Source organism: Odocoileus virginianus, chromosome 26 (genome assembly GCF_023699985.2).
Source record: "Odocoileus virginianus isolate 20LAN1187 ecotype Illinois chromosome 26, Ovbor_1.2, whole genome shotgun sequence".
NCBI classification, from domain to species: domain Eukaryota; kingdom Metazoa; phylum Chordata; class Mammalia; order Artiodactyla; family Cervidae; genus Odocoileus; species Odocoileus virginianus.
In genome coordinates this window covers 1,309,825-1,336,545 of record NC_069699.1, presented here as the reverse complement: position 1 = coordinate 1,336,545, position 26,721 = coordinate 1,309,825, and the positions used below count along the sequence as shown (strand labels likewise).

Here is a 26,721-nt window from a genome sequence, read left to right as displayed (position 1 = left end):
CACTGGTGAATTCTACCAACACTTAAGGAAGAAATTATATATATTTCCTATAAACTCTTTCAGAAGATAAAAGCAAAGAAAATACTTTCTGACTCATTCAATGAAACCAGTATTACCTGAAATACCAAAACCAAATAAAGACATTACATGAAAACTACAGAGCCATCAATATTTCTAATGAATACAGATACAAATATCCTCCACAAAGTATTAGCAAATCAAATCTACCACTGTATAAAAAAGCATTACACCCCACAATCAAGTGGGATTTATTCCAGGCATACAAGGCTGATTCAACATTCAAATATCAACTAACATAATCCATGAAATGGCAACCCACTCCAGTATTCTTGCCTGGAAAATCCCATGGATGGAGAAGCCTGGCAGGCTACAGTGCACAGGGTCACAAAGAGTCAGACATGACTTAGTGACTAACACTTTGACATGATATCAATAGGCTAAAGAAGAAAAGTCACATGATCCTATCAAGATAAGCAGATTCAGCACTTGACAAAATTCAAAACCCATTCACAATAAAAAAACAAAAACTCGCAGCAAACTGGGAGTAAAGGGAAACTTCCTCAACTTGAGAAGAATCTACAAAACACCTACAAGCTAACATCATCCTTAATGGTGAGAGATGCAAACCTTTCCCACTGAGATCAGATCTCCCACTGAGACCATTCTTTTCAAAAATGTAGTAGAACTCCTAGCTAATGCAATAGGAAAATAAAAGATATAAATTTAGACGAAAGAAAGAAAACTATCTTTGTTTGCAGATGACATTGTCATCTAAGTAGAATATCCAAAAGAATCAAGAGATATACTCCTGGAACAAATAAGTAATTAGAGCAAAGTTGCAGGATACTACGTTAGTATTAACACAAAAGTCAATAGCTTTCCTATTTACCAGCAAATGAACAAGTGTAATCCGAAACTGAAAACACATTACCATTTATGTAGACACTTCCCGAAATGAAATACTTAGCTGAAAATCTAACAAAATATGGATGAGATCTATATCAGGGAAGCTATAAAACTCTAGTGAAAGAAATCAAAGAAGAACTGTATAAACGGAGATCTATTCCATGTTCATGGATAGGAAAACTCAATATTGTCTGGATTTCAGTTCTTCCAAACTTGATCTACAGATTCAATACACTATCAATCAAAATATCAACAAGTTATTTTGAGGATATCAAGCTGATTCTAAAGTTTATATGGAGAAACAAAGACCCAGAATAGCCAACACAATACTGAAGAAGGGCAAGTTGGAGAACTGATCCTACCTGACTCCAAGACTTACTAAAAAGCTATAATAATCAAGATGGTATAATATTGGGAAAATAATAAAAATAGATTGATGGAACAGAATAGAGAGTAAAGAAATATGCCAACAAATACAGTCAGCTGATCGTTGACAATGAAGCAAAGATAATATAGTAGAGAAAAGCTAACATTTTCAACAAATGATGTTGGAATCACTAATCATATACATGGCTCAGGCACACACACACACACACACAAAATCTAGACACAGATTTTATACTTTTCACAAAATTAACTCAAAACATACCACACATTTAAGTAAAATACAAAACTGTAAAATTCCTAGAGAGTAACACAGGAGAAAATCTAGATGATTTTGGGTATGCTGATAACTTTTTAGATATAGTACCATAGGTAAGATGTATGAAAGAAATCATTCATAGGCTAGACTTCATTAAAGTTAAAAACATATATTCTACAAAGAACACTCTCAACAGAATGAGAAGACAATCCATAGAGTGACAGAAAATATTTACAGAATACATATCTGACAAAGGGCCCAAAGAATCTTAAAACTCAATAATGAAAAAATGAACAACTGGATTATAAAATGAGGAATAAAGAGATAACTCAAGAAGATTCAAAGATGGCAAATTAGTATATGAAAGGATGTTCATCATCACGTCATTCAAGAATTGCAACTTAAACAATGAGATACCACTACACACCTGTTAGAACAGCTCACACAAAGGATGTGGAACAACACGAATTCTCACTTACTGCTGGTGGGAATGCAAAATGACAGTCACGATGGAAGATACTTGGACAGTTTCTTACAAAACTAAACATACTCTTACTATGAAACCCAGCAGTTGCACTCCCTAATATTTACTCAAATAAACTGAAAACTTGTGCCCAAACAGTTCTGCACATAAATGTTTACAGCAGCTTTTCTCATAGTCACTAAAACCTGGAAGCATCCAGGATGTTTTCAATGGGTGAATGGATAAATAAACTGTGGTACACACAAACAATGGAATAAAATTGGGAGTAGAGAAATCCTCACAGCTGCTGGAATGAAATAAATGGTTTGCCTCTAAGCAACTAACCTTTTAAGTAATTGACCTTCTGTAAAATATTTGAATAATCGTTAATTATCTCTCAAACCTACTTTGAATACAGTAAGAAGCTGTATACATCCTAGAATCCACTCTAGAAGTTAAGCAGGCACAGGACTAAATTCTCTTTTGGAGGCAGTGAAGAGGGAGTATGAAGTGAGTGAACCTGTGACGCAAAGACTGAACTCCTAGAAGTCTGTTCACGCCCGTCAATTTGGGATACTTCAGGCACAAAATGAGAGTCCTTAGGTACACGGCTTTCTATAATCAGGCTGAATTATACAAATTCTGCATGCAAAAATCATCAGACTTTCATCAAGAAAATGGTTTTTTGCTGAAAAATCAATCAGAAATAACCCCATTCCAGGTCTCTGGACAAGTAAGAATGCCAAAGGATGCAGACATAAACACCCTAGCACATACAGCAACAGCAAAGGCAAAACAAGTTACTGAGGCCAGGTTACTGCCGGTCTGAAATGGCTGCAACACAACTTTCAGAAGCAGAAGACCAGACTATATATTACTACAAAACAGCAATGCTTAAAAAACTAAGTATTTCAGTTTATTCTGGTTACACAGAGAAATGTATAGCCCATGCAAAGCATAAAATTGTATGTGTGACAATAAAGTGAGTTCAACCTTTATTGCTAATAAACAGAGACATTATATCTTTAGCTCAAGGAATAAAATCACATTTGTGGTAATAAAAGTCTTTTGACCACAGGAGTTTGCTTGTCATTCTCTTTCCATTCTTTTCAATTCTATTTATATGCTTTAAAATCTAAACTTAGGTGGCTAGGTTAATATTCAAACTTTTTCTCAAATAAAATGTTTTTATATGTTTTAAACTTTTCTATAGGAGAAAAAAATATCACTCTTACTTTAAAATTCAGTAAGCACAAAAGACCAGATCCTCTCTTAGAAAAGTCTGCTTTAGAACTTAAGTGGAGAAAATCAGAAGGTGCCTTGTAAGAAAAAAATATATATATACTTATGATCACTAAGCAGAAAAAAATTTAAATATATTTATTTATTGAAAAATCATTTCCATGCAACTATTATATTCTTTTTAGAGTTAAAAATGTATTATAGCTGCTACAAACCCTATAAATTCATTTAAAAAGCTACCCATAAACCACAATATTTATGATTCAAGAGAACTCTGAAGATGCTTTGAAATATTATACTTTTTTACCTAATTAAAAAAGTTAAAAGATTACTTTTTATCTCTGCCTTGAATTTTTTAAAAAATAAAACATTTTGAAAAATACTTTGTTCTAAAATAATATAGCCTATCCAAATAAAAGTTTCACTCAAGGAATATATGTTAAAGTCAGAGCTTATAATTTTGAAATAAATGCTTTGAAATACACAAGAGAATCTATGTAGAAAGGTTCAGAATATAGATGACAGAAGCACTAATTAAAACACCTACATTTAAATAGAGTGCTCGCTAAATAGACACTATTCCAAAAGGACATATAGATAGCCAAACAACACACAAGAAGATGTGCAACATAACTAATTATTAGAGAAACGCAAATCAAAACTACCATGAATTATCACCTCACACTGGTAAGAATGGCCATCATCAGAAAGTCTACAAATAATAAATGTTGGAAAGGGTGTAGAGAAAAGGGAACCCTCCTATACTTCTGGTGGGAATGTAAATTGGTGCAGCCACTATGGAGAACAGGATGGAGGCTCCTAAAAAACTAAACTAGAGGCACTGTGTGATCCAGCAATCCCACTCCTGGACGTACATCCAGAGAAAACTATCATCTGAAAGGAAGCGCATGCCTCAGTGTTCTCCGCAGCACCATGTACATAGCTAAGACATGGAAGCAACCTGAACGTCCACAACAGAGGAAGACATAAAGAAGAGACAAACGAACACTACTCAGCCACAAAGATGAATGAAAAGTGACATCTGCAGAGACATGGATGGACCTAGAGACTACAATACAGAGTGAAGTCAGTCAGAGAGAAAAACAAACATTACACTGATATAACATTGCTTTATGTGGAATCTAGAAAAATGGTAGAGATGAACTTATTTGCAAAGTAGAAATAGAAACTATAGACGTAGAAAACAAATTTATAGTTCCTGAGGGGAGATGCCGGGGGTGGGATGAATGGGGAGGTTGGGATTGACATACATACACTACTGATACTGTGCATAAGATAGGTAACTAATGAGAACCAGCAACAGGGAACCCTTCTCAGTCCTCTGTGGTGACTTAAATGGGAAAGACATCTAAAAAAGGGGGAATGTATGTACACATATGACTGATTCACTTTGCTGCAGAGCAGAAAATAATACAACATTGTAAAGCAGCTAAACGCCAACAGAAATTAATTTAAAAAATGGGAGTGCATGTTTAGTCATGGAAAATAGTTTCAGAGGGCAAAAAATAAATACTGTTAATCCATATAAGAATAAATTTTCATTGGACAAAGATATTCTATTTTCCTATGAAACAGAGAGAGATTTTTAAATGTGCAAACATGTTTTGGAAAGATGCTCTTGAATAAATCCTTATTTTGTGGTGGTGAAGAATAAACAACACACGTACCCTGTTTTGATAGGTAGCATCTTTCCAGTCTTCGCTCATGAGAAAATCCATAGAGGAGATATGCTTCTCGTAGGGCACTGTTATACCACTTATTTTTCTTACATTTTTCTGGCTAAAGAAAGACAGAAAAATAGTAAGATTCATCTTTAACTGTATAATTTTAACATCCGCTTGGTTCAGCTGTTGAGCTTGAACTGAAACTAAGCACTGTACAATACACTAGACTAGATTATTATTTTTTGGAATATTTTAGAATATAGCAAAGTTGGGGAAATTTTGTATCTTAATAGCCAAAAGGGCCAGATTCTCAATTCACTAAGATATTTTAATATGATTTATCTCAGACTTAGTTAAGACCACCAGTGTAACAAAGTAGTGAATATTAATACATTTTAGAAGAATAATTTTGATTCTTCTTTAAGCAACAAGGCAATGGTAATGAAATGATAAAAATTGAAAGCCATAGTTTCTTACTGTAGTAAAACTAATTTCATTCACATCCAGTTTTGGTGTTACAGCAGATAGCTGGCATATTCATACAATTTTTTGAAACTTTCTGTGCCCAATTTCTTCACCTGTAAAATGTAGGTAATGCACTCACCATAAGTATTAAAGGAAACATTAAGTATTAAAGGAAATAATAGATGAGCATTTTCTGGCATAATAAGCAATCAATACATGTTATCCTACTTTAATACAGTTCTTTTTCTAAATATATATTCAGTTTTTTAATAACATAACTTGAGAGACTTCCCTGGTGGTCCAGTGGTTATGCTGCCAAAACAAGAGGGATGGGTTAGATCATGGTTTGGGAACTAAGATCCCACATACCATGTAGCATAGCCAAAATATTTTTTTAAAAAATGACAGCTGGAAAACTTAATTTGAAAAGAAAAATGGAATAAAAGAATCTTTAGGTTAAAAATGACTGTAAAAATTATATGGCCTAGTAATTTTGCCAATGTTATTTTAGAGCTTGTCTCTAAAAGGCTTTTATGATGCTTACAAAATTTACAATTTATAAAATGCATGCCATCATTTTCTTTTTGCCAATTTCAGCACCAAAAAGAACACAGGTGTTAAATTGCATGTGATCCTGGACACTATTTGGCATAAAAGTCGTGAAAAAATACAATCGAATAAAAGTCTATTTTTGTAAATCAAACAATAGATTTTTGTACACAGAATACCTAAATTTCATTTATTAAGTTATTTCATAGGAAAAAAGAAAAGACAGGTACAATTCAAAAAAACATTAGATAATTTAAACTAATTTAGGAATATCTAAGCTATAATAACATTTGCAGATTTAAAACATTTTTACCTCTCAAATATTATAATGATGCTAAGTTAAACATTTATAGGACTTCCCTGGTGGTGCTTCCCTGATAGCTCAGCTGGTAAAGAATCTGCCTGCAATGCAGGAGACCCCAGCTCAATTCCTGGGTCGGGAAGATCTGCTGGAGAAGGGATAGGCTACCCACTCCAGTATTCCTGGGCTTCCCTGGTGGCTCAGCTGGTAAAGAATCTGCCTGCAATGCAGGAGACCTGGGTTCAATCCTTGGGTTGGGAAGATCCCCTGCAGAAGGGAAAAGCTACCCACTCCAGTATTCTCTCCTGGAGACACGGACTGTATAGTCCATGGGGTCACAAAGAGTCGGACATGACGGCCACTTTCACTTTCATGGTAACTCTCTGGGGGTGCAGTGGATAAGAATCCACCTGCCAATGTAGGGGACACGGGTTCAATCCCTGGTTTGGGAGGATTCCACTTGCCACAGAGCAACTAACCCCACACAGGGCAACTACCAAGCCTGTGAGGCAACTATAGAGCCTGTGAGCCGCAACTACTGAAGCCTGTGCCTACAGCCTGTGCTCCGCAGAAAGAGAAGCCACTTCAATGAGAAGCCCCCACAACTCAACGAAGAGTAGCTTTTGCTCACCACAACTATAGAAAGCCTGTGCAAAGCAAGGAAGACCCAGTGCAGCCAAAAATAAATTAATTAATTTTTAAAAAGATTTTATAGATAATTTATAGATAATGAAAAATCACCTATAAGCTATTATGTGTGTGTGCTCAGTTGCTCAGTCGTGTCCAACTCTTTCGGACCCCATGCACTGTAGCCCGCCAGGCTTCTCTGTCCATGGGACTCTCCAGGCAAGAATACTAGAGTGGATTGTCATGGCGCCCTCCAGGGGATCTTCCAGACCCAAGGACTGAACCCCGCATCTCTTGCAGGAGGATTCTTTACCACTGAGCCACCTGGGAAGCTCTTATACCACTAAACAACTAAAGTTAAGGAAATTTCTTAAGGAAAATCAATGCAAAATATTCCAAAATTAAACCCTGGTGAGTTTGGGGAATGAAAAAGCAATTTTTAAACCTGTGTCTGAGAATCTTTAAGAATTTATCAGTAAGTATGTGCCACCTAGTGGTAATATTACAATTAAACATCTAAAGAACTCAAACTCTTGCTGTACAAAGATTTTTGAATTTCAGAATAAGGCTCAGATATGCAACGTATTTTCAATTAGTTTGTTCTTTGATTGAAGAAGCGATTCTAAAAGTGTAGAATGTGCCTCCCTGTCCACCCCGGTACTGTTTCTTCCAAAGGCACCCAAAATTACCAGTTTATTTCACAGTCTTCCAGAGACACTGTATCCACTTAACAAGCATTTACATCACTTAAATATCTATTTTTACAGACTGCTATGAACAGCTATATACTTTGAGTTTTTCTATTTGTATCTTTAAGATTTCTTCATTTATAGATTTATTCAATGTATTTCAGACCTTCAGGATCTATCACTGAAGAAAACAGATGAAGCTTACAATCTAACCAGTGAAGTAAGCATAACAAATACATAAAGGCTCTAGTTTAAGAGGCTGTAAGTATTCTGTAATAAAGAAAAGGTGAGGCAATAAAGTGGTTCAGGGCAACTCTCATTGAAAAAGTGACATTTAAGCACAGATCTGAAGGAGGTCGAGCAGCTACCTGAGATATCCTGAGAAAGAGCACCGCGGGTGGAGAAAAAATGCTCTAAGACGGGAGAATGCAAGTTTACTCAAGAGGCATCAAAGAAGGGAAGCTGGTTATGAGTGAATGAGAAAGAAAATGAGTACCTCGGAATGATGTCCAAAGAATTAACAAGGACTAGGTCATGGAGGTCCTTGCAGGCCATTGCAGGAACTCTTCAATGAGTTCCTGGCTTTTACTCTGAGTGAAATGGAAGTCACTGCACATTTCTGAGCAGAAAAATAAAATGTGATTTGATTGAATGCTTCAAAACAATCAATCATCCTGCTTGCTTTAATGAGAACAGACCACAAAAGCAAATGTAGAGTGGATGACTGGCTACTACAATCGTCCAGGCAAGACATGATGGTGGAACAGTCCAGGCCACAGCAGCCACTGTGGTGAAAAGTGATAGGATTCCAGGTATAATCTGAAGGTAGACCAAAAATAATTAACTTCTTAACCAACTGGGAATTGGTTATGAGAGGTAGAGAGGATGACTCTAAGGCTCTGGGACCAAGTAAGTAGAGGATGGAATTTGCTATCCACTGAGATAGGGGAGCTGTCAAAGAAGTGAGATGGGGGTGGTGTGGAGATCAAGAGTTCACACATTTTGAATACACATCACCATACCTGAGGAGCACTCTCATAAGGGGATTCAGTAGAGAGAACTGAACTGCAGATAAAATGGAGGAAACACACACAGACACCATATTTAAAGCCAAGAAATTAGAATAGACAACCATGGGAATGAGGAAACAGATGTATGTATATCTAAATAGGTAGTATACACATACCATTATTTATTTTACAAATGCCCTTGTGATGGACATTTAGGTTTCTTCCAATATTTTGCAATGAAACAATGCTGCAATAAAAAATTTTGTCCATATGTCTCCTTACCCATGTTAAAGTGTGCTGAAGCATAAATTCCTAAGACATTGAACTTAATGTAAGTATATTTTACATTTTGGAGCTATTGTGAAATCACTCTTGAATGAGGTAATCATAATTTACAATGCCATGAACAGTATGCTTTGTCACACTCTGGAGAACACTCTTGTTACCAAACTCAGATCTCTGCCAATATTTTTAAGGAAAAAATGGTACTTCCTTTCTATTAGAATATTCATTTCTAAAATTCTTTAATTTTGAGTATTTTTCACATTTTTCCAGTTTTATTGATATATAATTGACAAATAACTGTATAAATTTAAGGAGTACTACACAATGATTTGACTTATATATATATATATATGGAAATTATTACCACGTAGGGTTTATTAACATATATCAACTCACATAATAGCCTTTATCTGTGTGTATGGTGAGAACACTTAAGATCTGCTCTCAGCAACTGTCAAGTATAAAAACACAGCAATGTTATTAATAACTATAGTCACCATGCTATACATTAGATTCCCAGAATTTATTCATCAGTTTTTCGTATTTTTTCTTTTTTTAAATTTTAATTGAAGGATAATAACTTTATAATATTATGATGGTTTTTGCCATACATCAGCATGAATCAACCATAAGTATACATATGTCCCCTCCCTCTTGATCCCCCCTCCCATCTCCCTGCCCATCCCACCCCTTGGGGTTGTTACAGGGACTTTGGGTTCCCTGCATCATACATTAAACTTGCCACTGGCAATCTATTTCACATACGGTAACGTATACATTTCAGTGCTATTTTCTTGAATCGTCCCAGCCTTTTCTTCCCTCACTGTGTCCAAAAGTCTGTTCTTTATGTCTGTGTCTCCTTTGCTGCCCCTCGAATGGGACCATCAGTACTGTCTTTCTAGATTCCATAGACAGGCGTTAATATTTGATATTTGTCTTTCTCTGACTTACTTCATTCTGTATAATAGGCTAAAAGGCAGTTATATTTTCTTCTCTATGGAATAACTGTTCAAATCCTGTGTTAATATTTATATTGGTTGCCTTCTCATAGATTTTAAGAGATTTTTATGTGCTAAGAAGTAGCCCTTTGCTATATGTACTACAAATATCTTCTCCTATTTTTAGTTTGTATTAGTATAATTGTATTTTCTTTTTTGTTCATTTAAACTTTTCATCCTTCTAGAACTAATTTAAATGTAAGGTGTGAAATATAGCCTCTACTTCATTTTTTCTCAAGTAGTTAGCCATCTGTACATATATAATTTATTAAACAATAACAACCTTTAAAAAACTACTTGAATACAACCTTACCATAAAGTATTTTCAAGTACTTTTGAACTTTATGCTGTTCTATTAATCTATCAAATAACTGTTAAAATCAAACTGCTTTAACTGCTAGAGAGTTAAGTCTATATTTTATAGGCCCAACTCCTCCCCTATCTGGGCTTACCCTAGATTCTTTATGGCTCAGTGGTAAAGAATCTGCCTGCAAGGCAGGAGACTCAGGAGACACAGATCTGATCCCTCTTCCACGTTTTATTTTCCTACAAATTTTAGAAACTGACCCTTGAATAGCACAGGTTTTAACTTTGCAATCACATTTTTATGTGGAGTTTTCATTCAATAGGTACTGCTGTGCTACATGATTCAAGGTTGGTTGAATCTGTGGGTGCAGAACTGGTGAACTTTGATGATCACGGTGCATGCATGTGTGCTAAGTCACTTCTGTCAATGGTCACTGTGAAGTTACAGGTAGATTTTCAACTGCAGAGGGTTGATGTCCCTGGCCCTCGAGTTTTTCATGGGTCAACTGTAGGTATTTTTTAAGTTCTTTTTAATGATAAAGAAGATGTAGTACATACATATAATGGAATACTACTCAGCTATTAAAAAGAATGCCATAGACAGCAGCACGGATGGACCCAGAGATGATCATACCAAGTGAAGTAAGTCTGATACAGACATATATGATGTCACTTATATGCAGAATCTAAAAAAGAGGTATGAACTTATTCACAGGAACAAACTCAAAGAATTTGGGAATGAATTTATGGTTACTGGGTGGGAAAAAGGGGAAAGACAGGCTGGAATTTGAGACTGACATGTACACAGTGCTGTATTTAAAACAGACAGTCAACAAAGACCTGCTGTATGGCACAGGGAACTCTGCTCCACACTCTGTAATCACCTAAATGGGAAAAGAGTTTGAAAAAGAATAGATACATGTGCAACCAAACCACTCTGCTCTTATATCTGAAACTAACTACTGTCCCATGTGATCTTGCTCCAAGTAACTTCTGACTCTCTGAGAAAGATGCCCGCTATCATTATATACTAACACGAGGCAGCACATTCAAAGCAAAGAATATCTATGTGTCTGTCCACCCAATAAGGCCAGTGAAGAGAAATCTGCAGTCAGGCAGAAATTCATCTCTTCTGTTGTTGTATATTTAAGATTGCTTCTCCCCATAAAAATTAATCAAGATATTGTGTTGGCCAAAAGTTCATTTGGGTTTTTCCATACTCTCTCTTACGGAAAAACCTCAATGGATTTTTTGGCCAACTCAATGATCACTTGGAGTTGTAGTAGGATAAATCTCACTTCTCAAGCTTGGATGTGTGTGCAGTGCCACACGACCTTATTTGTGCTAAATAAAACTGAATGTACCAGTCCTTGTCCAACAAGAGCAAGAACTTTGACCTTGCTCATTTGGGGGTCACCCCTTACTCTCTCTAGGTTCCTGTAAATCGGGAGGGAAAGAGAGTGCCTGAGGAGTGAGGAGAGATCATTACTCCCCAACCCGTAAGGTTTCCATGAATCACATCTCTACTCAAATCCCTCCAAGTCAGGCAATCACAACTTCTTCATCAGGCCCGGACCAAAGGCTCCTTCTGAGGCTGGGAGCCTTCAACCTCCCAGCACACCGTGTGCTCTTTTGTGAGGTACTCCATTCCCCAGGGCAATGGCGGACCCTTGCCATCTTCCAGGTCTGAAAGAATTTTCTCTGCCTGCATGCTCTTGCCTGCCCCATGCCCAGACTCAGGGAGCTAAGGTCAAGAAGACGGGTCAGCTCTGCTTTTGATCCCAACAGAAAACATTCCTGAGAGATGAGCATAAAAGAAATATGACCACTTTTTGGAAAAAACTAAACATAAAAATCGAAACAAGAATTATTGTCAACCAACCACTGGTATCTGGTTGGCTGTGGTGAAGGATCTTCTAGTGCATGGATTCTCCAGGAGGTCGTTCCTCTCCCCCATGGCGGGGCGCCCTGCTCCTTCATTCTGCCTGTCTACTCCTCTCCCTTAATTTCTCCCCATGGCACTCATCTACAGTTAACATGGTGTACCCTTCTTTAAAAAATTTGTTTAACTGCATGTCTCACTCCACTAATTTAAGTCTCATGACGACATTTAAATTTTGTCTGTTTTGATAAATTCTGAGCCTAGAATCGGTGCAAGTAATAGGAGCTCAGTAAATATTTTGAGTATTATAAATAGACATTTTTTGTTTATGGTGGTATGAGCAGCGCCCAGACAGAAAATTGGGGATGAAAATAAAAGGTTGCTACATTTTAATCCTGAATTATGTGATTATCCCTAGAATAGTAAAAGAAAAATGTATAAACATGATGACTATCTGGCATTATAATATGGTGATATTACTTCTTTTTAAGCTTATTTATTTATTTATTGGCTGCACTGCCCAGCATGTGGGATCTTAGCTCTCTGATCCGGGATTGAACCTGCAGCTCCTGCATTGAAAGCTCTAAGTTTTAACCACTGAACTACCAGGGAAGTCCCTGATATTACTTCTAAGATGATGTTAAAGTTCATTTTCTTGTAATAATTCAGATCTGTACAATATTTCATGGACCACAGATTTATTCTATGATATGAATAGCATTTTTTCTACAAAAAAAATAGTGTGTCTAATTTCAAGTACTTTAAGTGTTATGCAAAAAAACAGTACCTAAAATTAAACTCAAGCAAATCTTCTTAATATGAGCTATTTGAGGGGATAGCAGAGCCTCACTGAAATCCTATAGATACCACATAGCAGTTACTATCCAATACTGTTCATTCAAGTTTTGATGATATTAATAACAAAGTTAGCTGCAAATATAAGTATTTATAATTTATAAAATTTATCCTTCAGACACAGTGTTGAGAATATATTAAAAATTTGAAAAACTGGAATTGTAAGTACCTAGACTGTTGTATTGGATTTCATAAATTCATTGAAGCAGCTTTAAATATTGACCGTTATCTTACTATTTTATTACTTTAAGTTATAAAATGTCTTTAGAAGCATGGGGGGATAAGTCATAGACTTTATAACCTAAAGAAATATGAAATAATTTTCCTTTGAAATGCATCTCTCCTTAATGTTTGAGGACCCACACCACCACCTAGTAAAGTCTTCTGCTTAAGGATTTCTGCTGACTGTTGCTGTTTATACATTTAAACTCCAGTGTATCTCACTGACTCAACGCATGATGCAACATCTATTTCCTATCAGGCCAAAGCTACTGTTTTCACTTAAGGTTCAGTAGGAAGTTAATCATAAGGATATCTTGTCTTCCTTAAATTGGATTTCTGCAATAGCAACCAGCAATCTTAACATTCTCATTCCTCTGATGCCATAGAAGATAGTCAGAGCACCTCTGTGCACCTCACATGCCTGGGCTTCGTAATGCCTGCCTCCTCTCTCACCTGCCATCTTTAACACAAGTTCTGGATGATTTAGATAGCTCATTCAAAGTATTGAGCTCTGGAAACAATAATGGTTTCAAAATCATAAATAGGAATTTGCTTACTCTAACTCAGCCAGATTTTAAGATCAAAATAACTTAGGTTTCCCACATCCAACAAAACTGGAAAGTATGAGCCAGTTGACCTCCCTTCCCCCCAAAAAAGCTCCAGCTCTATTTAGTCTGATCCCTTACATCAACTTCAAAGATAATGCCAAGAATGCAATGAGTACTAGGAGAGAAATTAGGCAGAAAGGAAAGAGTAAGAAAATGTGACAGTCAAACCTTTAAGGCGATTCCATTACTTGGTTTGACGCACGCCTGAGCAGGCCCTGAACTGTGGGGAGGGGGAGGGGAAGGAAGTCAAGCAACTTTAGGTAAAACAGTCCAATGGACATATTAGAAAAACCACAGGCTACCAGCTAAGCTTTTCATTCATCTAGACTTTAACATATGTTTTCTAAGTATTTTGAATATCGAAGTTCTTTTCCTAACAAGATGGATAAACAACCAGTGTGTGTTGTTTTTAAAGGAGCCCTAGTCTAACATTTTGGGGCTTCCCCAGTGGCGCAGTGGTAAAGAATTCACCAGCCGGTATAGGAGATACAAGAGATGTGAGTTCGATCCCTAGGTCAGGAAGATGCCCTGCAGTAGGAAATGGCAACCCACCCTAGTAATCCTGCCTGGAATATCCCATGGATGGAGGAGCCTGGCGGGCTACAGTTGGACACAACTGACTGACTGAGCACACACACACACACACACAGACTAACATCTCAGGCTGGTCTGTTATCTGGACTGACATCCCTTTTCCTACAGCAAATACTTCTGTCATTTAATGTGTAGACCTGATTTTGAGAGAAGAGAGAAGGAAAGAGGCCTCCAGCTACCACAGCAATGAAAAAATCAGTCACCACCAAGAGAGGAATTATTTAAAGGGACAGGGGGATCCAATATCACAGTTTTGCTAAAGATTTGCCTTGCCTCTTTAGCACATGGACTCATAAACACATTAATAAAGCACACCAGGTTCCTCTCTCCACAGGATTTTCCAGGAAAGAATAGTGGAGTGGGTTGCCATTTCCTATCCCAGGGGATACTGCGACCCAGGGACTGAACCTGCGTCTCTTGCATCTCCTGCATTGGCAGACAGATTCTTTACCACTGTTACACCTGAGACGACTTAAATTCCACAAGGTAAACACAATAAAAAGAACACGTTTTTATATATCTCTTCTTTAGCTAATTGTAGTAAAGCAGAGCATAGGTATATGGGGAGATAATCTGCTATAGAGTGATTCCTCAGACACCCCCCAGGATGCAGGTTCAGGAATACATATACAGACTACACTGGGTCTTTGCTGCAGCTTCAAGCTTCTCCTGTTGAGGCGCCTGAGGATCTAGACAGCATGGCTCAGTAGCTGCAGCACGGAGGCTTAGCTGCTCCGCAGTCTTTGGGATCTTAGTTCCCTGACTGAAGATCAAACCTGTGTCCTCAGCATTGGAAGGCTGATTCTTAATCACTGGACCACCAAGGAAATCCATCAGGAATATATACTTTTAAAGAACTCTATAGGAGAATGTGATGATGAGCAAGTTTGGCAAACAAAAACAGAGTAAAACAAACAAACAACAACAAGAAACAAACCCTGGTATCAGGATACCAATGTTTGCATTAGTAATAACCAATTACTTTTAAGGTTACAAGGGAATGAAATATATACTAAGTTTTAATGACAGCCATGCAGAGGCCCAATATCCATGGCTAAGAATCAGTGCACTAAAGGTGAAAAGAGCCTTCACATCTTTGTCCAACTTTGAAAAGCTCTGGCTAAAGATTAAGTTAATTAATCAAATTGGCTGAATTAATAACTGGAGACCAATAAGAAGAGCTTTGTGATTTTCCAGTTTATAGATGATAGCTTATTATGAATTTGGTATGCTTATAAAGATTAGAAACAGATGGTCCAATGTAAACCAAGCAGGCTGTCATATAATGTAAAAACCTGAACTTGCAGTCAGAAGACCTGGGCTTGAGTCCCAGTTCTACTCTTGTGTGACCTCAGGCAAGTCACCTAACCTGAGACCCAAGTTTCTTAACAATAAACGAAAATCCCATGAGATAGCATGTGTAAAAGGTACTTTATAAATTGTAAAGTGTTTTTAAACATTGAGTATCAATGTCATAAATGATCAGAATGTAAACATTTATCATATAGTGTCTGCAGTCCAAGAAAACGAGACAGAAACTATTATCAACAACAGGGAGGAGTTGACTGTGTACTTTATGTCCAGAGCAATTCTACTATTAATGAGTCCATTGTTATTTGTATCCACTAATTTATCCAGTGCTTATATAGTACACTACGTATCAGGGACAGTCTGAAGCACTTCACAGTTTTTTTTTTTTTTTTAACTTCCCACCTAGCTTGCAAGGTAGGTACTTTTCTCATTTTACACATAAGGGAACTGAGGCACTGAGTTTAGACACTGCCCAAGTTCATAGAGCCAGTGAGTGAAAGAGCTGGCATTCACACATGGGCAATCTGGCTCCAGAATTCATGGGCTCAATGACTATAAGATGATATTTCACTAGAAGGCAATATCGTTGCACAAACCTCAAAGATGATGTTATGAAGAGCTTGTAGGTCATTATCATAAGAAATAAACTGTGTTGAAAATTATAGGAAACTGCCATCTGGCAATTTCTGAATCAGGTCATATTTACATTGCTTAGGAAAATTTTTTTCTAGGATTATTAATTAGTGGTTACAAACTTAAATCACCACTAGATATACAGTTAAAATGGTAAATTTTATGTTACATATATTTTATCACAATTAAAAAATAAAAACCTTAATTTTATTTATTGTGTACAATTTAAGGTATCTCACATATTTTTATCTCAAGCTGTAGAATTTTTATTTCACAAAACTGAATGTACCATTAAGTCCATATCAAGTGGGCATACACACGTTTTACTGCTAAACTGATAACGGGACTTCCCAAGTGGCTCAGTGGTAAAGAATCCTCCTGCCAAGCAGGAGTCGCAGGTTTGATCCCTTGGTCAGAAAGATCCCCTGAAGAAGGAAAGAGCAACCCACTCTAGTATTACAACAATAAAAATGATAGTGAATATATTGATAAATAAAGCACAGGAACAAGATTGAGCGCTGGGTCAACTGATAACTTTAAAGGTCCGTGAAATCTCCAGGGCCACTGTCTCCTAGGGTTCTGTCCAGGCTGCCTGCTGCAACTGGGATGTTAAACAGAAGAGGGAGAAAAGGCTTAAAGCAGTCATGTGTTAATTTGCTCTGATACCTAAACAGTCAGGCTGGGCTTAAAGGATTTCAAGACCTGAGCCTAAAAGAGTTAACATTCTTGGCTGCTGTTTTCTACTCCACATTTGCTTGCTTTTTAGGGAATATGTGTTTGTGGGAAAACAAATGTTGTATTTATTACAAACAGATGCTCAGATTCTATTTAAAAATAGAATCACACAAGCAGGTGGGAGAGCCAGGAGAAGAGGATGGTTAAATATGTGACACAATCAGCTCATATACTGTGAGCTGAACAAAATGGGAAGAAAGTGATAATTCTGGAATTTATATTCAAAGTTACTTTAATCTGCACTGTTTAGGGTTTTGCCTGAGTCACAGAGGGTTCCTAGTAATTGGTTAGAAGATATTTATTTATTTTTCAGAAGATACTTTTTTAAAAAGTGGACACATTAAAGAAAAGAGAAGTTAATATATAAATTGTAGACTTTCAGTTACATGGTTTTGAGTTTTGGACATCACCATTCCTTGATGGAAGAATGCATCAAAAAGTTACTCTGCAACTGTTTACTAATTTAACAACCTCAACAGAGACATCTCATTATAAGGCAGCTTTATTTCATAAGGGATTAAATTACTCATAAGGGATTAAATTACCTTGAAGGCAATTTACTGAGCCTTATATTTTGGTTTAAAAACAATAATCTGACTCTGGTTTCTTTAACTGAAAATAACCACTTCTCGAAAGTTGAGAATTCCTTAGGAAAGATTATTGCTGTTCTGCTGAGGAATGTGAGAAATCTGGCTGTTGCTTAATAAATTTTTCTTGCATTTGATGATGGGAAAGGTAGCCCACCTGTTCCTTCCTTTATCAACTGAGTAAAGTTGGTCATATTATGTGGATTTGGACTTTTAACTTCAGTACAAGTTCACAGCTCTCTAAATTCATAAGAGATGAAGCTGAGAGATGACAGAGGTGAATTCAATAATTTATTTGGAGCAGCAAACTCAGTATATACAAATATGACTGAATCAAAGAGACAGAATAGAGATATAGGAAAAAAAACTGGTTTTATTCAGTTGCAAAGAACATAAAAGATAATATTCCCTAGTCTCCTTCCAAATTCCATCAAAGAAAACTATTCTTGAGGCATTGCTGATACTGTGGACAATTCATTCACCAAGAAGTCAGATTAAGAAGGCTCTAACCTATCTCCTGCTCTCAAGAAGTCTCAGCACTTTTATTCACACTAAAGTAAAAAGCACCACATCAATGACCACTTCCAGTCATGTGCTGAAAACTCAAAGAATAACATGATCACTTAGCCCTATCTCCCTCAATTTTGGGGAGCAACATATTGGCTGATAAAAAACACTAAAATCATGTTATTTTTTCACATAAAATCTTCGTCAGAAGAAAAGATATTCTCCACCTTACTGTTCTTGGTAATTTTTTTTTTTTTTTTTTTTTTTGGTACTCTCTCCTATAGATGTGGGTTTCCAGGAAGAGGAAATAAATAATGTAACTTGTATTTCACCTGTATTTCCAATGACAGTATGAACTAATGTTTATTAAAAGCCTACTATATGATAAGCACCATGCTAAGTGCTTTGCACATGTAATCTCAGTTAACCCTGTAACAACTCTATGAAGCATCTACTATTATAACTTCCATTTTAAGATGAGGTGTGTGGGACTGGTAAAAGGTAAATGACTTGATTCAGGAATGACTTGCTTCAGGACAAATATCTAGTAAGCAGACAGCCTACCTTCAAACCCAAAGGATGGTTCTAGAGCCTGCCTTTTAATCACTATGACAACTTCATTCTCCTAATACATTTCTATGAGTTTTCTTGGCAGATTATTCACAAATAATTCATAGCTTTCTTCAGGTCAAAAACTAAAGGATGCTTAGAAAACAAGCAAACAAACAAAAATCTAAATCCAATAATACTAAAATTACAACATATTTTATACTAAACATGGAATCAGAATGATAAAAATTTACTGAGAGTTTGGTAGCTATACAGCTTATTTGCCAACAGGAACATGGTGCAAACACACACACACGTACACTTTCTTCTGGCAAATGTGGCCACATTTGATGAGAACAAGCTAAATAAATTTGTATCGTTTTACTTCATTACTCTAAGAGCAAAATGCTGCCTGATGATCTAGTTATAAACTAATTCTCTAATCCTTTTTAAAGACTACATTCTTAGAGTTTGAATCCTAATAAAATCTTAGAAGCAAAATACTTGCTCAAATAGATGTTAATCTAGACATGTCAAATGACTATTTCAATTGTAATTTGAAAACAGCAAGAGTTCTGCTTGGCCACTAGTTCTGCAAAGAGGAACATCAAGCAGCAAATAAAAAAACAAGTCTACAAGAAACTGCCATCATTCAACATGCATATTAGGATTAAAAGGTGAAAATATTCCTCTATTATTAGGTGCAAATGTGGAAAACATTCAATAATAAATTAGGCTGATGCTTATGCATATGCAAACTGGCAAGGCATAAAACAAAAGAATGGACTTTGGGGTTAGACATACTGACACTAATCACTGCCCTGTCACCTAGTAGCTGACTGACCTTGGGTTAGACATGGAGCCTGACTCTCAGTTCCTTCCATACGTCAACAGTGATGATGCCTATTTCATGGGGTTGCCGTGAGTCTTTAAATACTACATTTATTATAATAAATGCTATAATATGTACATATACATATTATATATTATTGAATTATATTATTATAAAAGGATCCACCCAATCCCTGACCTATGGTATGGGTTCAAATCCATGACTGTGATTTATGGGCTTGTTTAGTTTTGGGGATTCCCTGTTGGCTCAGCTGGTAAAGAGTCGGCCTGCAATGTGGGACACCCTAGTTCGATCCCTGGGTCAGGAACATCCCCTGGAGAAGGAAATGGCAGCCCACTCCAGTATTCTTGCCTTGAAAACCCCATGGATGGGGGAGCCTGGCGGGCTACTGTTCACGGGGTCGCAAAGAGCTGGACACGACTGAGCGACTTCACCTTTAGATTTTGGAGTCATTGCAGGACATGTTGACAATCAGAGCCCTCCACTGGAGGATATTTACTGGACCAAATTTACATTCAATGCATCATCACTGTTGGTAATTTCTATCCATATGTTTATCATGATACAGAGAAGAAACCAAATTATTTGATAAATTACTATATGTGCTAAGTTGGTACGGTTGTGACCGACTCTTTGCAACCCTATGAACTGCAGCTCACCAGCCTTTTCTGTCCATGGGATTCTCCAGGCAAGAATAATGGAGTGGGTAGCCAAGGTTTCCACCTGGGGATCTTTCCAACCCAGGGATCAAACTCGCATTTCCTGCAGCTCCTTCATTGCAGGTGGATTCTTTACCAATGAGTCATTGGTGAAGCCCCTAAATTACTATAGGTTGTGTTATTTCTATTTATAGACTGGAGAAATTAAGAGTAATGTGACTTCAGTCATCCGGCCATATTGTGAAGAGTACTGAAGCTTCAGGAATGGTTCTTCTAAAGACACAGTTTACAAAGAACTGTAACGTCCTCTCTGCTATCATTAGTTTATCTGTCAGAATAATCCTAGGGACTTAACATAAGACCAGTTTATTTCTTCTTCACACTGCATATCTGTTATTTGTTGGCACTGGAGGCCTTTGCTAAGAGTGGTCCAGGGATCCAGGCTGAGAGAGCAGCAAACCAAAATTTCAAACATTATCGATCATGGAGCCAGAAGAGAGAAGACGAGAGGATGTTGCACTGACACAGTCGTGTGCTCAGATATTCCTCACTCACTCATAACTCTTTGGCCTCACCCTGCACAGGAATATCAGACCTGCATCTCTACTTTATAACAGGAAGGCAGAAACCTGGAACATTTTGGTGAACAATATTAATGACCACCCCAATCAGGAAGCAGAATTCTAGGAGCTGCAGAGCACACATTTAGCAATACCACATCGCTCCCTTTTATATCTCCCTGCAAAACACAGGCAGCTCCACACTACAACGGGTAAATACTCAAATGACTTCTAGTACCCAAAGAAGTGCTTGCACATCTACAGGTATATCCTCCAGAGAGAAGACAGCAGACTGTTGAAATACATAGCCAAAAAAAATCCGCTCACATCATGGATGAAAAAAGCTAAATTTTACCACAAGAGCCTCCCAGCATCAGGAGTGCAATACTTACATTTTCTTGGCCGTATAAAGAACTAGAAAAGTATAATCCAAGCAGGCATTGGTTGGAGTACATTATTTATGTCCAGTAATAACCTATAAGATAGATGATCAACTAAAACATGCTATAAATATTACATTTAAATTATACATCAGTTTGATCAGCAATATCCATAAATTATGTATAGTGTTGAATAACAAGTATGACTTTAAAGCTTTGTTCAGAAAAACTCTCATTTCTGGGTTAGACACGAGAGCCTATGGCAGTCAGCATCATCTCCAGGAAAACCAAAGTGAAAGACTAACAAAGGAAGTAGGAGAAAGGCGTCCTGAGACAGTGAGCCATGACCACAGTTACATCACTGCACTAGCAGAGATAAACCAAGGACTTCTCAGGTGGCTCAGGGGTAAAGAAACCAGCCAATGCAGGAGAAGTAGGAGATGCAGGTTTGATCCCTAAGTCAAGAAGATCTCCTGGAGGAAGAAATGGCAACCCACTCCAACATTCTTGCTTGGAAAATCCCACGGACAGAGGAGCCTGGAGGGCCATAGTCCATGGGGTCGCAAAGAGTCAGACACGACTGAGTGACTCAGCATGTACACAGAAATAAACCAACAAAACTCTGATGTCTCAAGTTGAAAAAACATAGTCAGTGCTTCTCTCTCTCTCTCTCTCTGTCTCCCTCTGAGACGCACTTCAGACTCATCTGAGAGACTTGGCCTTCATCCAAAAGCTTCTAAGTTAAGTGATCCAGTAGAATACAGTGCTGGCACTGCTGTGTTTTGGCTGCTGCTATTTTTGTTGTTGTTATCACTTTATAAAGCCTTCTAATGCAAAGCCAGGCTTAAGAAATGCTAAACCAAGTCATGTAGTCTATGGAGCAAAAGAAAAAACTTGCAAATAATGGGTTCGGCAGACATGGACCTACTAAATATAAAAGAAAAAACATTTGTGCTAATTGGGGAAAGAATTGTACTCCATGCATTAACTCTAATAGTTATCTAGCACATGCCATGTCTATTTTCTCTGAGTAATTATGTATTCTGAATATATACTATAAGGGAATCAATGTTTTTTTAAAAAGGGGAAGGGAATATCACCCATCTTTAGATTACTGATTTTCTAGTTAATGAAAAAATAAAATGTATGAGTAAACTAACATAAGTTACAAATACAAAATCTGAATATAGCCTTCAACTTTTTTCTAAAATGTATCCCAGTATATCAATGAGTAATTTTATTTAATGGGGAAAAGTTTATCAACCATATATTCATATACATATTCATTCACAGTGACAGAGCTCTGTTGTGCTTTCAACAATGAAATTAATGTCAGTGGTCCCATAAACATATCAACTTTTTAGTGACTACCAAAAAAAAAAAAATGCAAAAGCCTAGACAAACATGAAGTAAAGGAGAATAGTTAACATTTTCAGAATCTAAACTGAAAAAATATTTTATTTTCTCATAAATGCATATAATGTCTTTCTAGAAGAGTTTATTCCTCTCCCACCATAAAACACACACAAGATAGATACAATCCACAGTCAGTGAAAACTCTGAAATAGTATTTAATCACTTGTTAAACTAAGCTTATACAAATAAAGAGAAATTAATATTGAAATAATATATGAAGTAAGATGTAGTCAGTTTGAGCAATGAGAGAGATACATGCTTATCATTGTTTGTCTGCTTTTAGAAAAGGAGCTGACATGGTAAGTGTAATGTGCAACCATTCTCCTTCTCTTCTACAAAAATCCTGAAGAAGGTCTATATTGTCTAATACATGTTATTTTCATGTAAGTGATATTTTTATGGGAGCACGAGTGTGAATTTAGTATCTGGATCAATGTAGTACAGTGCAGAGACAGTATCTGGGGAGGAAGGGGCCCCAGTGAAGAGAAGACATAATGTATTAAATTCCTGGGAAGTTGAGGCAACTGAAATGCAGGTTGGAATCAGTACTATCTCCATCTCCAAGGAACAGGGATATCTCAGTCACCCCTGGGTATTACATAGTTTGATGTTATACATTTTCAAATGATTTCTTATATGGATGACTTTTGACCATTTTCCTGTCATGGTTGTCAGCATTTCCTGAGCTGAGTGACCTCTTCCCTTTCCGCTCCCTGATTTTTCATTGGAATAATGAGGTGTCAGTCATCTGTGAGTCTCCTTCCTGGCAAGTGGAGATCCTTAGGTAGCCAGGAGTAGGGGATTGAGCACATCAGGACAGCCAGGCATGTGCCAACTGAGGTAAAGGGAAACTAAGATTTCAGTCTTGAAAGAAGAGACACACAGAAGAAGGCATTCTCATTTTATCAGCTCCAAGAAAGGAAGGGAAAAAGAAGACACAAACAAGAAGAGAGTAAGAGATAAGAGCCTATAGGTAGGTACTGTGAATCACAGCAGAGGCAAGAGCCTTCCCAGAGTCCATGGGTATGCAGGCAGTTATTCACCCAGGCGCCAGCCAACTGCGGGAGTGGTGGACAGAGACATGAAACAAATGCTTTATTTTTTCTGTTGTGATTCTTGCTTTAGGAACCTGTTTAATTTAAGCACCCTAAATTCCTGGTATTTGCAAAAGTTTCCAAGTTTGCTTTAATGTTTTCAGATCTTATTCTTGAGTTTAGTTTTGTTTTCAGACCTTATTCTTGAGTTTTCAGACCTTATTCTTGAGTTTAGTTTTATTTTGCAGCAGATTTTTCCCTTGTCCCAAGGACCAACAGTATGCTCACTGGAATCAGACTACTTAAATTGATCCTGACAGAACTCAAATCCTGAGAGTAACACTAGTTCAGACAACTAAAAATACACATTGATTTTTTTTTAAATTTATTAATTTTTTAAATGAAGGTTAGCTGCTTTACAGAATTTTGTGGTTTTCTGTCTACACTTTGATTTTTTACAGATGTTTAAATATAATTTTTTAAGAATGCTCTGCTCTTTATCACACTTGTCAAACAGCTGGGACTCTAAGGTGTGCTCCACGAGAAGCTGGATGGTTCCTGTGTCTTTTAGAAAAGGGGAGGGGCACAGAGGGAGAACTTTCCCCCTGTCTCCTGAGGGTGTCAGAAGTGCCCAGGCAACAAGTGAGCGGACAGGTGCCTCATACCAACACGACTGGCTCACAGCCACCAAAAAGGAATGCATGTGATGCTATTCCACACAAACATCCCACTGAATCAGCCTTCCCTACCCACTGCTTTCAAGCCGAATGGAACTAAGATACAGTATGGCCAGAGATTCAGTTAAGTCCATCGGCAAGTAACTCAAATTTCCACAGATTTACTTTTACTGTGGATTAAATGGCGTGTCTTAAATGTACATACATTTATATGTATATCTGAATATATATATATATATACTTCTCAGTCTACAATAGGAACCATCCAAATTGAGTCAAAGGCATTCACACTTTTGATATCTACTTTTTAATCAGATTTCTAATGAAAGCATAGTTTGCAGATGAAAAGTTTCAGTATTAGAATACAGATATAGATAATTGAATTAATTTATAACAACTAAACCAAACCCATGAAAATAGGTTCAATTCACTTACTCTCATCAACTTGAGAATTCAGTCTATTCATTAATTGTAGACTGTGATTTAAAAAGTTTAAAAAGAATAAAAAAATACTGGAGGAGTTAGTATAATGAAATATTCTGTTTGAAATTTGAAAAAATCTGGTTGCATTCCATAATTAATCTTTCCTGTGAGCTAGGGCTATAACTTAAGAGTTTTCTCAAGAGAACTGAAAAGTTATTGAATGATAATCTTAAAACTATTTCAAAAGGCAATTATGGAGAGTGCTCTGTTGATTGATACTATATAGCCATTAGAGAAATAAAATTTAAAACTACCTCGTGGCTATTTTTATATCCATACTTTCTTTGAAAAGGCTGTTTTAAAAATACCAATATTTGAGTTTAAACAAATAATACATACTATTTTGTTCATATAAACATAAAAGTAAAAAACTATATATCTTTTAGAATATGAGAGAAAATGGTCATCATTAAAAACAAGTGGAACAAGAACAAAGTTTTGACATTAGTGTACCCACCTTTAATGTGATACTATAATGTCCAACAAATGCTGCATCTATCCATGATCTCGAACGGGGATCACCCAGGAATTCTACGTGATATTGTTCAACATCTCCATCCAGATCATAGGTCACATACTTCCCTTTAAAAGGGTCAGGGCAAAGTATCCCTGGCCAACTTTCAAAAGAAAATATTTTTAATTATTTTCATGTTTTAAAAAAGGTAGACATTAATACATCTATCACAAACATCTGTCAAACTGCCTCCTTTGAATTTTAATAACTTTTTTACAAATTTTAAAGACATTCATATTTTAGTCTTTTAAGTAGAATATTCAATTGATACAAGTAATCAGTTGTATCTCTGTAAATATAGAAAGTTTTGAAACAGTCACATGCTGAAGATATTCATAAGATGTGAGAAGAAAGAATCATGAGACAAAAGAATGATTTCCAGGGTCTATAAGGGACATTTAGGCACTGCTAACAGGAAAGCTAAGAGAAAAAGAGTCACCGGATTCATGGCAGGCTTGAGTCAACTCTCACCAACTGTAATGATTGACTATTGAAATGTTAACCCACTGATTTGGTAGGAGAGAGCTGGCGATCCGTGAACCAGGATGCCGAAAGGGACTGGTAACTCAGGCTGTGCCGACACTGGATGCTGTAGTGACTTTGGGAAAAGCAGAAACAAAAGCAGCAGTCCTGCTTTCATCCTCCTCACCACATCTGTTCCACTGGCAGTGACCGAATGGTAAATATCCTCAGTACTGCAAATACTAGAGTGGGCAGTCATTCCCTTCCCCAGGGGATCTTCCCACCCCAGGGATCAAACCGAGGTCTCCCACACTGCAGGAGGGTTCTTTACCACCTGAGCCACCAGGAAAGACTGCAAATAACATTATCCTTCACTAAAAACAAGTCTTTAGGGGTGTGTTCTTTCATGACACAACCTCCAGAAACTCCTTGATATGTTTCAGTTTCCCACTTGGCAAAAACAGCATATACATCCACTAAGTTTTAGCCTTTTTTTTAACCAATCACAGAAGACTCTGACCTACTGCTCAAAGAATAAAGAATGAAGATCAGGAAGCTGTGATTAAGGAATGCATGTGTGTGTGCTCAGTCACTTCAATTGTGTCTGATTCTTTGCGACCCCATGACTGTAGCTCGCCAGGCTCCCCTGTCCATGGAATTCTCTAGGCAAGAATACTGGAATGTGTAGCCTTTCCCTTCAAGGGATCTTCCCAACCCAGGGATCGAACCCACGTCTCCTGTGGCTGCTGAACTGCAGGCGGATTCTTCACTGCTGAGCCACTGGGGAAGCCCGGGACTAAGGGGTGCACAGTAGCAATCTGACTAAACTTTACAGATCAAGATTCAAAATATGCATGGCTAACACACCCGAGCATGCAAAAGCTGTACAGTTATCAAGTTCTACTTCAGTTCGCAGTACTGCAGAGCAAGAAAGGCAGTGAAGTTCAAGTTAGAAGGCCCAGTTTCTTGTTCTGCCTTGCACAAGACATGAGGCCGCTAGCAGGTAACGA

General features: G+C 37.1%; 1 protein-coding gene across 4 annotated transcripts in view; it reads right to left on the bottom strand.

Annotated features, from left to right (window-relative positions):
• Positions 1-26,721, bottom strand: part of ZCWPW2 (zinc finger CW-type and PWWP domain containing 2) — a 151,369-nt gene that overhangs the window by 56,719 nt on the left and 67,929 nt on the right. For 2 of the 4 annotated variants that reach the window (XM_070455278.1, XM_070455276.1), the window contains exons 3-4: positions 25,193-25,352; positions 4,964-5,075 (exon numbers count right to left, since the gene is read on the bottom strand). In XM_070455278.1, coding sequence (XP_070311379.1) covers positions 4,964-5,075; positions 25,193-25,352 — 272 coding nt within the window. The remainder of the gene's footprint in view (positions 1-4,963; positions 5,076-25,192; positions 25,353-26,721) is intronic. The other 2 variants (XM_070455280.1, XM_070455279.1) reach the window with 2 other exon arrangements.